Source organism: Lagenorhynchus albirostris, chromosome X (assembly GCF_949774975.1).
Source record: "Lagenorhynchus albirostris chromosome X, mLagAlb1.1, whole genome shotgun sequence".
NCBI classification, from domain to species: Eukaryota; Metazoa; Chordata; class Mammalia; order Artiodactyla; family Delphinidae; genus Lagenorhynchus; species Lagenorhynchus albirostris.
The window spans coordinates 130,660,709-130,674,172 of NC_083116.1; the positions used below are offsets into that span (position 1 = coordinate 130,660,709).

Sequence of the window (13,464 nt, forward strand, 5' to 3'; positions counted from 1 at the left end):
TCTGGGCGCTGTGCAGTGCGTGCGCTGTCCTAAACGGGGGAAATGCTTCTAAAGGTGGAGAAGTCATCGTGTGTTACCGGGAGAAGAGCAGGCATTCCGTTCATTGCAAGATGCTATAAAGAGCGAGCACTTAGCGCGATCGTCTGTCTTACAGCCCCAGAGAAGGGAACAGGGGATCCATCCCACTAGTTTCACAACCTTTTTTAAAAGTCACCCCATGGCAAAACATTAAGTAAAAAGTACTTGGTTTCTAATTTCTCTTTATTAGTTTGGTGTGGGCAAAAAAAAAAAAAAAATCCTAGTAAATGGAAGAACTTTTGAGGAAACTAGCCGAAGGCTTACCTCACTCTATAAAAAGGTCAATGTCGGCAGAGGTTCAGACGCATTCAATTTACAGGCAATTTGTAAACAGCGCGGCGTTTCTGGTTGGGGAACTTCAGTGGGGTTGAATGACGGGGACTTGGTCGGTCAGCCTTTCACAGCACGCGGGAAACGCCTCAGGGCCGTGGAGAAGGTGAGTGTAATTGCCCTCTGCAGGCAAAACTCATCCCAAGTCAATCTCACCCACCCAGCACGGTGGTGACGCACCTCAAGATTCAAACTAGGAATCCCAAGTTGAGCAAAGGCACGGACAAGCCGGGGCTTGTTTCCGGCGGGGCCGCTCTGTCCCTGCAGGCGATCTTCGGAGAGGCTCAGCAGGCCAGCTCGAGACCCTGCTATGACTCACTTGGCGGCCGACCTCCTATTTCTCCAGAAGGGTCTGTTGAACTACAGAGGACCGAGACACAAGAACAGATTTTACAAGGCACCCCCAGCGGCCCCGACAAGCACGCGAGTACCTGCAGGTGGAAAATTCCAGAAGCGGGTGACTCTATTTCTACAGAAGATAGAAGTGTGCTCAAAACTCACTGCGGACAGAAAGCAAAAACTAAATCTAACTGGTTAGAAAAAACAATTCAGTACATTTCATACTACGATGCAACGGTCACTCGTAAAAAACGGACACTTCGGGAAAAGTAGAAAGAAACTAAGAAGAGGCATTCTCTACTAGCGACTTCTCTGAGACGGTAAGAAATGTCTGTAAACTACAAATTTCAGAATAAATAATTCTGTAAATGAGGGGCCACGGCGTTGGTTCATTTACAACAATGCAGGGCTAAGATTTTCGGATCAGTTCATTTCTGTTTTGGAGGTCTCTTTCGCATTTTCTTGTCCTTAAAAAAGGATAGCTCATGTTACACATCCTTCTTCCCTTATTTGAAAGAGCAACGAGCTAGACACTTTCTAAAAGTCCGTATTTTTAGAATTAAAACTATGTTAACTTTTCACTAAAAACTTATCTCGGGACTTCCCCGGTGGTCCAGTGGTTAAGACTCTGCCTTATAACGCAGAAGGCATGGGTTCAAAATTCCTGGTTGGGGAACTAAGATCCCGCATGCCGTGGGGTGTGGCCAAAAACGTTTAAAAAAAAAAAACCCAAACTTATGTCAATTCCACAGGCATCCTATGCAATAAATGTTGCCTTTCTTGGGCAAAGGAGTGGGTCTCCACATATATACACCAATGAAAGAAAGAAACACACACAGGTGTATAGACACATAATTTGTGTTTTCCTGCCGTTTTCAGAAGTGGTTCTAATCACTGAACGTCCCACCTCTGGCCCTGAGAAGTTTCCATAATTTGCACCACCTCCTGTTCTTGGTCCAATTCTCCACCAGGTTGGGAGGATTCTGTAAAAGTGACCGCAGCACGTGAAAATGCTGCAAAGGGTGCATCTCAGAAGATGCAATCCGGCCACCTGCTGACTCCGGCCATGCGGCAGTGGGGCGACACTTGGAAAACTCTCCTGGCCGACATTTAAAGAGAACTTGAAGCAGACTTAGGTCTCACCGGAAGCCTCAAGCCCCGGAAAGTCTATGTAGCATCTCCCCAGAGAACCCCCTTGAAAACTTCGAGACACAAAGGATCCCATCCAAGAATCTGAGCAGGACAGTGGTGAGAGGAGGTAACACAGACCCGCGGGGGGGCGGGAGGGGGCCACTCGGGACGCTTCTTACCGGGTGGCTCGGCGTTGGTGCCCTGATGGTTCTCCATGTTCATCTCGCCTTGGTCAGCTGCAAGAAGAACAGAACGCCCCAGGAGGGTGAATACCGAGACAACGTGCCCTGATGGTCACTCTCAAGCTGAACTGGCCTCCCACCTCCTGTCTCCATCCGCCGCCCCCAAGCAGAGGACCGCCCTGGTCATCACGGCACGAAGGGCACCTCGCGGGGTCTGGTTTCTTCGCTCCCATGCTTTTTCAGTCTATCATTTTATTTCCCAATTTCTACTCCAAAAGTTTTCGAACACACATACGTCAACGCAAAGGGGACCCTGCCGCGCCCCGCCGGCCCCCAGAAACGATCTCCCAGCATACAGTGCGAGGCGACAGAATTCAAAATGCACGGGCGAGCGGGGCGGGGGACAGGACGGGACGACAGCGTGGAGGGCGGGATGGAGTGGGAGATTGGGATGAGCAGATGCAAACGGCTAATGCTGAGGATGGATCCACAACAAGGCCCTACTGTAGAGCACAGGGAACTCGATTCGATATCCTGGGAGACGCCATCACGGAAAAGAATATGAAAGCGAACATATATGTGTATAACTGAATCACGGCTGTGCAGCAGAAATTAACACAACATTGTAAACCAACTACACTTCAGTTAGAAACAAAAACGCAGGAGAGAGTCCCAGTCAGAACTTGTTTATTTCTTTACTGCATGCTTGGGAAGGGACACGGAAGCATGTATGACGTGAAAAGGACTGAAGTAGCTCACGGGACCCAGGACGACCGTTCTCCTATATTCCCGAAGCTTTGATTTTTGCAAAACTGCAGCATCTGGGGTTAGCATCATGCGTGAACACCCAACACCACTTTTCATCCCGGTCCCAGAAACACGCAACCCCCCGTCTGTATGAAATGGATTCCGTGAGCCACCAGCCTTTCCCCCAACCACAAAAGGAGACCCCAGTCAGAGACCAAAATTCTAAGATGACAAAGAAAGAAAGAGAAACACCCAAAGAAGAGAGAGTTTGAAGAGATCTGTGAAAACACTGCAGGGCGGTCACTGCCAATGTCACGTCTTCTGCTGGCCGGGCAGGAGGCAGGCTCTGAACAAACACGCTCACATTGTAGAGTCAACTATTATGACGATAAATCCTAAATGTGCTTTAATTTCACATGACAAAGAATCTCCCTACCAAAAGAAAAACAAAGGAAGAAAAAACCCAGTCAAAATATTCTAATGGGTCCGCAGAAACCCTATATCCAGGTATGTTCAAGGAAAAGAAAAAAAGAAATGCCCCTGGGAAATAATAAAGTACAGCGAAACCCAAATCCATGTGGGGCCAAACGTTATTTCCAACAAGTAAAAGACATGTTCAATCCATTATCTGAAGAGACATTTGGGGGGGGGGGAGGGGATGCCGGCACACCCAGTTTTGATGTTGGTGTCACCAACGCCCAGCATTTGGGGAGAGCCTGAGAGTGGGTGGGTGCTTCGTGGGCGGGGAAAGGGATCGGCCCCCTGGGATCCGTTTAGCCGGAGCCGTGTGGTCAGGGATGCAGGGCCGGATTCCCCGATGCCAAGCGCCCAACCCAACCCCGTGGACCCCTAAGAGGAGACCCGGGCTCCACCAGGTGCATCTTCCCGCTGCAACCTCAACACTCAGAAGGCCAAACACACCCCATCTCAAACTCAGAACCAAAGCAACTCACATGCCTTTCTTTTAAGCCAGGAGCCGCTTGAGCTATAGAGGCAATTGCAGCAATGGCAGCGTTAGGGGTCTCTCTGTGTGCGGGCTGTTTATGTAAACACAGCAGGTACTGGGGGCCAAAGGCAGACCCCAGAGACCACTGACCGGCAGGGTCTCATCTGTAGATCACACCCAGGACTTCCTTCTTGGGGCACAGAGATTCGATTTAAATGCACCCCTGTGCTAACCGGGACACGGGCTTTAATTCATCAGAACCAAGAAATCTGCAGACGCTATCTTCAAAGACCCACACGGCCGGCAAGGTGACCACTGTCAAGGCCATCAAGGTGACCGGTGGAAGATGACCAGGCCCACGGGAGGGGCACGGAGAGCCTCTGTTACAGGGTTCTTTTTTTTTTTTTGCGGTACGCGGGCCTCTCACTGTTGTGGCCTCTCCCATTGCGGAGCACAGGCTCCGGACGCGCAGGCTCAGCGGCCATGGCTCACGGGCCCAGCCGCTCCGCGGCATGTGGGATCCTCCCGGACCGGGGCACGAACCCGTGTCCCCTGCATCGGCAGGCGGACTCTCAACCACTGCACCACCAGGGAAGCCCGAGAAGCCAGCACAAGAAGGATATGGTCCGATGTTAAAAAGAAAAAAAAAAAAATGCAGCGATGACTTCCATGCTTACGGGGATATACAAGGATGCAAGAATTCTAGGGTGTCAAGATCCCAACACTCACTTCTCCGCTGACCTCAGAAATTTAAGATCGTGAGATTTTTAGGTTTTGCCTAAATATGTAGATTTTTTTTTCACCCGCTGCGAACTGGGAAATTCACATAATTGGCAAAAACTGATCTGAGAAAGAGTTAGGAAATACTTCATGGAAATGGACCATAAAAATCCAGGGGCTATGGAATCAGAAGGGTAAAAATTCCATCATGAGCGTGAAAGATGAAACCCTATGACCCAGGGCCGACTTTGCCCCAGGACTCTGAAAACAGGACGGCTCACCCGCTGCAGGATACACTGGCAAGGATGGGGGATGCTGAGAAACCTGGTTCGTTCATGGAAGCCCCCGCCGGTACCATTCCTTTCTGTTGGATTTTACGTTAAAGGAAATGTCTGCATTTCTCTTCCTTATTCTGAAGCTACCTGGGCCTTAAAATATAGTATCATACGCTTCTGTGCACCATGAAGGGAGAAAACATATAGGATTCAAGGTATGGCATCTGGTCTGGGAGAAACACATCACGGTGGCAGTTTTACTAATAAGGAAAAGGACAAATGACAAGGTCTGCTTTCGACTCTGCGTCTTGGTAGATAAACACGGATCGGAAAGGACGATCTTGAGGCCCCACCGGGGGTTTTCTGCTCATCCCTAGGTCTTCGACTCATCTGAAACGGAAAGTCAGGAAAGGAAAATGAAAGAGAAACAAACAAACAACGAGAAGTAAACGTCCAAAAGGTTTGCTTCAGGTGCGTGCCCACAGCCCAGGCAGCAGTGAGAGAGAGCGGTTAGGAAGATGCCCTCTGGGCTCAGAAGTTGAGGAGACAGGCTGACAGAGCAGAGCATCACAGAGTGGACACCAGAATTAAGTGGGGGGAGGGAAGGGGGGCGGGGAGGAAAGGAGGGAAGGCAGGAAGGGAAGGAGGAAGGAAGGAAGGAAAGAAGGGAGGGAGAGGACATGCCAGTAGCTCATTTCACCAAAGCCGCAACAATCCGCTACCATCAAGGACAAGGGAAGCAGCTGGCGGATGTGCAGTGAGCAACGAGAATCAGCTATCGACCGCATCCAGTGACAACAACCAAACACTGTGCCCTGTCCCAGCGGGTCAGTCTCAGCATCACTCATCATTTAAACTGGTGACTTGAACCCAACCCACGAAAACGCAAAGACACACATCAACCAGGGGCCTGCGTCCCAAAACGGCTTTAAGAGGCCAGCTTGCATCACTTGGAAGAAAACCAGATTAAACTCCTAGAGTCACAACTTCAAACCTTTAGGAATAAAAGACAGAGCTACCAAACTTCGCTGGCCGTGGAGGTTTTCTCATACCTTCTCACAAAATGTAACACGGAGAAGCTCTTAACTAAGTATATATCAAGGCTGACAGTACTAGATGGATGTGTCTCCACGTTGGGAAAACACATCTGCTTCCCCCGTAAGTGCTCGAGAGGAAGCTTGGCGCAAATTCAACAGACACTACAAAATTCAGTACAACAACGAGGTCCCGGAAAGTCACTCTGCAAACCGCCACGCTCAGAGAATAATGGTTCACCCCAAACCACGCTTCCTCCAAGGACGCGAGCTCACTGTACCCGCTCGAGCCACATCCTCCTTACGAAATCTCCAAGCTCACAGCTGCACACCTTAAAATAACCACCCCAGAAATAAAGCCTATAAACTAGTCCTGCACGGACCTGAAAAGGTCTAGCATCGTCACGGACCCGATACCTGGCCATCTCTGTTCATAAAAAGACATAACTGACAACAAACACTGAATTCATTTTATAAGGCAGGTCTATAAACCACGATATCTACGCACGTAGTCAGAAAGATGCTCACTGTTTGCGTTAGACTCGGTGCTTATATGAGAAAAGGGACCTGAGTTTCTTTGTGTCACTGCTGGACACTTTACAGCTGGAGACAAAAGTGCTTAATTACTGAAATCAGAAACACCCGCTCCCTTCCCTCATGAAGGTTCACCCCCCCCTTTTTTTTCCTTTTTCTTTGTGCAATCTACATCAGCTCAAGAGCACAGACCTGTGAAAACCACAAAGCAAATCAAAAATGTAAAGTCGCACCTAATGTTAATTCAGCCTACGAAGACAGACTGGAGGACATATTCTAGCGGAATGAATGTAGCCAGCCTCTCCGGAAGCAAAAGTTGAATCCTCACCTGCTCTGAGCCAGTTCTTCAGAAAGTTCGCTTTGGTTTTGAAAATCGTACGTTCAACTCTTTCTACCCGGGAAGCTTTCCGTTTCCATGCCCACCCCTTCCCCCTGCAATGGGGGAACAGTGCTTGAACCCAAGACCAAGACCCCGGGGTGGGGTAGGGTGGGATGCAGAACACTTGGTTTTCCCAATTTCTGAATCCCTTTTCCAAATATGAGATGATGTCAAGTCTATTAAGACTCTTGCGTGTTTCCTCAAATCCCTGTGTCTTGACATACGAACATCCAGAGAGTCATATATCCCGTTCACACGGTAACAGAAATGCTTTGTAATTCCAGAGTCCAACTGGGGTTCACCTGAAGATTTTCAGGAAATCTCGGGGCCAGGACCTCCTGTGCCTCTTGCCTAGAGAGCGCCTTCCTCTCCTGGCTGGGCGTCAAGCTCTGAGTTTGAGCATCTTCAGAGAAAGCGGAAAGTGTGATCGAAAAGGAAACAGAAATTCACTTCTATCGAATCCCTAGTCTTTTACGTCTTTGCTCGTTCTAGGAGAAGCAAAACAAAAAGGTGTTTTCTTTTGTTCTGTTTCCCCCCACTCGGTTCTAACTGTAGATCTTTTGTAAGTATCTCCTGGAACTTGGCCATCTGTCCATTTGGGCATTGCTGGACGCCCACCATTCCGCCAGCCAACCACACTTTCCTGAGCGCGGCCACATGGAAGGCGACCCACTCACACGAGGGAAATAAGATGCACTCAGGCACCCTTACCCTCCACTGCTAGCAGAGGGATATAAAAATGGCCTCTTATTTTAGGTCTCTGAATCCAAACGCTGTGTCAGACTTTTACTTTCAGGCTATAAATAGTGTTTGTGAACCTAGAAATCTGGAATGATGGAAGATGAAGGATAAACTCCATCCCTAGAGGGTAACTTGGCCTCCATCAAGTCTTCTGGGAATTTCCCAAGAACCCTCAGGAAAGGGTCCTTTAGGCAGATGACACCTATGGCCAACGGCAAAGTATGGATAAGGACTTAGGGTCCTACACAGAAGGGAAGTTCAGATACCACAAGCCTCCTCCACGGAGGATGGGCAGCCACAGCCACAAACACCGCAACCCAGCCCTCGCTGGTTCTCAAAGCCAGACCTGGACAGAGCCTTCCAGAGATGCACAAACATAAACTGTGCTCAGAACAGCAGAACTCACTGATGTCAGGACGAATCCTAAGTAACTTAGCATTTGAGTACAAAGTCCCAAAATGCCCGGTGATGGAATTCCGATCTCTGTGCTGTAACGGTGGTATTCGGCGGTCCATGTAATAACAACGAATGAATCGTAAGAACATTTCTTCAACACTCACTCTCTCCCAGGCAACCTGTCAAGACTTTCACCCATGACCTTACTGACCTTCACGCATGACCTTACTGACCTTCACGCATGACCTTACTGCCCTTCACACATGACCTTACTGCCCTTCACACATGACCTTACTGCCCTTCACAATGACCTTATTGACCTTCACAAAAATCCTAAAGCGCAGACTCTCATCTCTCCCCGTTACGGGGACGCCCGCCCCCCCACAATGGAATGGTTAGTAACTTGCACCAACTCACACGGCTAAATGCAGGAGACGCTGGGATCAAAGCCACAAAGTCAGATCCCAGTTCTCTAGCCACTTCAGGACCCCCTCGGCCGCCTTCCACGTGTTTGTGCCAACCTGAGCTCTGCTTTTTAGTTCTTTTTTTTAAAAGAAAGCACGCTTTTCAAAGCAGCAAGGCCCCACGGAAAGGACGCGGCGGTGAGCGCCTTACCGTTCTCTCTGAAGCAGAGTTTCTTCTTCTGGTAGGCGATGAAGCTGGAGATGGCCCCGGCCACGGCCACTGCGACGGCACCGATGATCCCAGGGACCACCCCCGGGGAGTCGGCTGTGGAAGGAAGCACAGGACACCGTGACAGGCAAGCACGTAACCCTCGCGGACGGACCACGGGGCCGGGGGCTGGCGGCCCTGCCCGGAGGAAGAGGGTGGGGCTGAGGCCTGAGAGGCGGGGCCCCCGGTCACCTCGGAGGGCCCGTCACTCCGGAGCCACGTCGGAACTCACTTTACTACGCGAGCCGTTTCCAATCCAAGAACTGGCTCCCAGTGGGAGGCCAAACCCCACCTCTTCCCCACCCCTAGGACCAGCTCAGCTGTCCTCCCAGCTCAGTGAGGAAGGTCTCAGGTGGGTGATAAACCCAGTGGAAGGGGGCCCAGCGGGGACCACTCAGAGGCCGTGTGACCTCAAGCAGCCAGACGGCCGTCTCTTCATGTACCTTCCGAAAAATCAAAGTCGCCCACCTCTTCGTTAGTCTCATGTGCTCTACGGTGACGGGGTTTCCACCCCCCACCAAGAATCCTAAAACTACCTGCATCCGTCCCACATCTACAGCTGCTTCTTGACACGGCAGGTGCACAAGACATCCTCCCCCGTGAATAAAAAGGAGGACGGTGTGATGGACGGTTCACCCTATGTGTCAGCTGGACTGGCCAGGGCCTGCTAGGCAGCTGGGAACACTTCATTTCTGGATGTGTCCATGTGGCCCTCTCCAGAAAAAAATAACGTTCGAACCCGTTAGCCTGGGTAGAAGCCCTCACCAACGTGGACGGGCATCGTTCAATCCACTGAGGGTCTGATTAGATCCCAAAGGGACACTGTGCTCTCTGCCTGAGCTGGCATGTCTGTCTTCTCCCGCCCTTGGACATCGGTGATCCTGCTTCTTGGGATTTTGGACTCAGACCGGGACCTACGCCATTCGCTGTCCTGGTTGTCGGTGTTTCGCATGGGGACTGACTGGCCACTTCCCTGAGTGTCCGGCGTGCAGATAGCAGATCGAGGCCCTTCTGAGCCTCCGTAACTACGTGGGCCAACTCCTTACAATAAGTGTCTTTCTACTCATCTCTATACATCCTAGCGGTCCCGTTTCTCTGGAGGACCCTGGGTAATATGGGTGGCGTTCCTTCTTAGGACACCTTGGGAGGGCGACTGAACTTAAAATGCAGATCCCGTCGGTAGCAGGTAGACCTCAAGCTAGCGCGCGTCACGGACACTGTGGGGTTTTTTGTTTTTTGGCGTTTTTTTTGCGGTACGCAGGCCTCTCACCGTTGTGGCCTCTCCCGTTGCGGAGCACAGGCTCCGGACGCGCAGGCTCAGCGGCCATGGCTCACGGGCCCAGCCGCTCCGCGGCATGTGGGATCTTCCCGGACCGGGGCATGAACCCGTGTCCCCTGCATCAGCAGGCGGACCCTGAACCACTGCGCCACCAGGGAAGCCCTGTTTTTTTTTTTTTTTAACGAATTGAAGGTTTGTGGCCACCCTACGCCAGGCAAGTCTATCAGCGCCATTTTTCCAACAGCATTTGTCCACCTCACGTCTTTGCATCACATTTTGGTAATTCTTCTAATATTTCAAGTTTTTCATTATGATTCTGTTTGTGACGGTATCCGTGATCTCTGACATTACTCCTATGACTCGCTGAAGGCTCAGAGGGTGGTGAGCATTCATTAGCAATAAAAAGTTTTATAAATCTAGGCCTGCACGTGGTGTTTTTTCTTGGCCATAACACCGCTGCACACTGAACAGACTACAGTGTAGTGTGAACATCCCTGTTAGATGCACTGGGGAACCATACAATTCGTGCGACTTGCTGTATCGCGATATTCGCTTGATTGCGGTGGTCTGGACCTGAATCCCCAGCATCTCCGGGGGTGCCTGTGTTTCCGCTGAGCCCCCTTGGAACGCGTGTCCAGAGAACTATTCTTCATGCCAGTATCTTTCAGATGACGCTGCAAATACTAAAAGTGAGGCTGTGACCACTGGCTCCTGCTTTCCTCGATAGTACACGTGAGGAACCCAGGACATCAGGAACCAGGGGTACGTACCCTGCTCCGCCCCTCCAGGCCTCTGGTTGCCGCCATCACCACCTCCTGTAAGAGAGGAACGAGGCTTGGTGACAAATGGCGCTGGGAAGACGTTCGGTAACCGAAAACTCATACCAAGGACCAGCTCCTCCGACCCTGGGTTGTGAAGGTTCCTTAAGAGAAATGACCGTGGGATTGATAAGGCCGTTAATATCAGGGTGTCCCTTTCCACTGCTGGGAGGGGCTGTCCTCGTTCTGCGGGCGGTATCACCCGTCTTGCTCCCGTGTCCCTGAAATCCAGGCTTGGCACCTGACTCAACCCCCTGGCCCCATGGTGGGCCCCAGGAGACCCACTGAGTCTTCAAAGTCCCCCAGGGATTCGGGGAGAAACCCAGCAAGGGCCTCAGAGCCCACCTGAGAAGTGGGCACAGCTCTACTCCACCCTTGAAGAAAAAAAAGAGAAAAAAAAGAGAGGAAAAAAAAATGGAGAAAAAAAAGAAACTGGTATAACCTAAATGCTCGCATGGCTATGGGGTCATCCCAGGCACATTCCTGTTACCTCTCAGGCCCCCCAGTCTCACTAGGGGTGGTTGTCAGCCATGTGCTATCCACAGACCCACCACCTCTGGGTATGGTCTTCCTTCGTGCTTTCCCCGGGGCTAAGGGACACCACCTCACCACCCCCTCTACTTTTTCCACGTTTAATGCCAAGGGATACTCGATGCTTTTGTCGTTGTTTGTCTCGTTTTGTTTTTTCTTTTTGCCCACACTACGCAGCTTGTGGACCTTAGCTCCCCGACCAGGGACTGAACCCGCACCCTCGGCAGTGAAAGTGAAGAGTCCTAACCACTGGACCGTCAGGCAATTCCTGATACTTGATGTTAAGCTGATGCTTGTACAATTATTAGTGCACAAACCAGGAATCCACCCAGTGGACTGTACACTTGTGAGGGTGCCTTTAGCTTTGTTTAATGTCAGCCAGTCACTCCCAGTGTGTCTTTACAGTATAGTCACACAGGCACTGCATGTTACATGGCTATGGAGCAACACTGCCTGCTACAAAGGAGGGGCTGCATGTTACGCAGCTACAGAGCCAGCGTACGGCCTGTTACATTCAGTGGGTAAGAGCACGTTACACGGGTATCAAACTAGAATCCTGTCTGTTACACTCCTCAAAATGGGGCGATCTTGTACAGCACCTAGAGACGTAAATTTAAACGGAAAACCAATTAGAAGGTAGACAGCTAGCCACTGTAGATGTGACTTTGGGGACCAGGGTAGAAGGGGTTTACTCTGAAAGGTATGTGAGCTCAAGAGGGGAGGTAGGGGCATTCCCGGTAGAAGGCAAACGAGATGATAAAAAAGCATGTCACCGTAAGGGCGTGACTGATGGAAACAGACTTATAACCCTTTGGGGGCTGGTTCATCCATTGATGTCAATCAATGGCACTCCAACAAGCAAGGATTCAAAGCAAAAATGTTTCCAGTAACATTTAAGGCAGGCCAGAGAGGAATGAACCCAGGAATCTCTTACATGGTCCTCTTACCAGTGGGACTATCAACGATCCCAGCCATTCTGGAAAGCAATTTAGCAATCCATGAAGGGATGTAAAAGTGGGAACTCCTTTCAGAAACCCTACTTCTTAGAAACCACCTTAAGGGAACCACATGGAGGACATCCGATATCAAAGCGTAAAGATATGTACAAGAAACCGGTGCAGAATCTAAAAATCACAACAAACTAGTGAAAATAACAAAAAAGAAGCAGCCTCACAGATATAGAGAACAAACGAGTGGTTCCCAGTGGTTCCCAGTAGGGAGGAGTGGTTCCCAGTCTGTGCCCAGGGGGACGGGCAAAACAGGGGGAGGGGATTAAGAGGTACAAACTACTATATATAAAATCAATAAGCTACAAGGATAGATTGCACAACACAGGGAATAGAGCCAATATCTTATAATAACTTTAAATGGAGTACAACCTAGAAAAATACTGAATCACTACGTCATACACCTGAAACTTATACAATACTGTACAGCAACGATAAACTCAAAAAAAAGTATTAAGGAGTATCAGGCAGTTAACTAAAAATGTTATTTTTTTATTAAAAAAAAAAAGAAACTGGTATAACCTAAATGCTTAAAAAGAGAAGGGACAATAAACAGATTGTACACGCAGGGGGAAGAACACGGGTCAGGGTGGGAGTGTGGGGAGACATCAGAGCATGAAAGTCCCTCGCCAAGGAGGTCAGAGTCATGGGTCACCTCCTGGGAAATCTTCACATCATCTTATTATTATTATTCACCGTTTACGCTCCATTCTCCAAGAAACAAACAAGAACCAGAGCTCGATGGCAGAGTTGGAAATAAAAGATTTCCCAAACTGGGGGCTGAAGCCAGGGTTTTCTACCTGGGGGGGAAGCTGGAGTTAACTGCCATGGAAGGAGCTTCCCTCCAGGGGGAGGTCCAGAGGCTCTGAGTCTGCAGCCCTCCTAGGAGGCTGTGGGCCAAGAGTGACGCCCAAATTCAAGGCTGACGCACAATCTTCCCCACCTCCTGAGGGTGGCCCAAAGGAATCCTGGGGGAGAAGATCTTTACCTTGTGTCTGGCTACGCATTATATATTATGTACACATATACTACACATATACCTATTTTAGATTACATATGCATAACAGATGAATATAGTACAAATATATTTATATGTAACATACGTATACACGATCACTTATACATACATAAGTACATAAAAATGACTATATATTTCTTCAAGTTATAACTATTCTAAGCATATATGAATTTTATACTTATTTATTTATTATATTTAAATACTGCTTTGCCTCCACATGGACCTAAGACTTTAAAGACAGAAGTGGAAAAAGGACCTACGGTGGAGCACAGGGGACTCTGCTCAATATTCTGTAATAACCTACACA

The 13,464-nt window shown here is 49.6% G+C and overlaps 1 protein-coding gene across 2 annotated transcripts in view; it reads right to left on the bottom strand.

The window, feature by feature from the left end:
• Positions 1–243: 243 nt before the first annotated feature.
• CD99 (CD99 molecule (Xg blood group)) overlaps positions 244–13,464 on the bottom strand; it is a 32,810-nt gene continuing 19,589 nt past the window's right edge. Inside the window, exons 7-10 of one of the 2 annotated variants that reach the window (XM_060138413.1) lie at positions 10,554–10,598; positions 8,448–8,561; positions 2,058–2,114; positions 244–768 (exon numbers count right to left, since the gene is read on the bottom strand). In XM_060138413.1, the coding sequence (XP_059994396.1) occupies positions 743–768; positions 2,058–2,114; positions 8,448–8,561; positions 10,554–10,598 (242 nt within the window). In that variant the 3' untranslated portion in view covers positions 244–742. The other variant, XM_060138415.1, reaches the window with a different exon arrangement.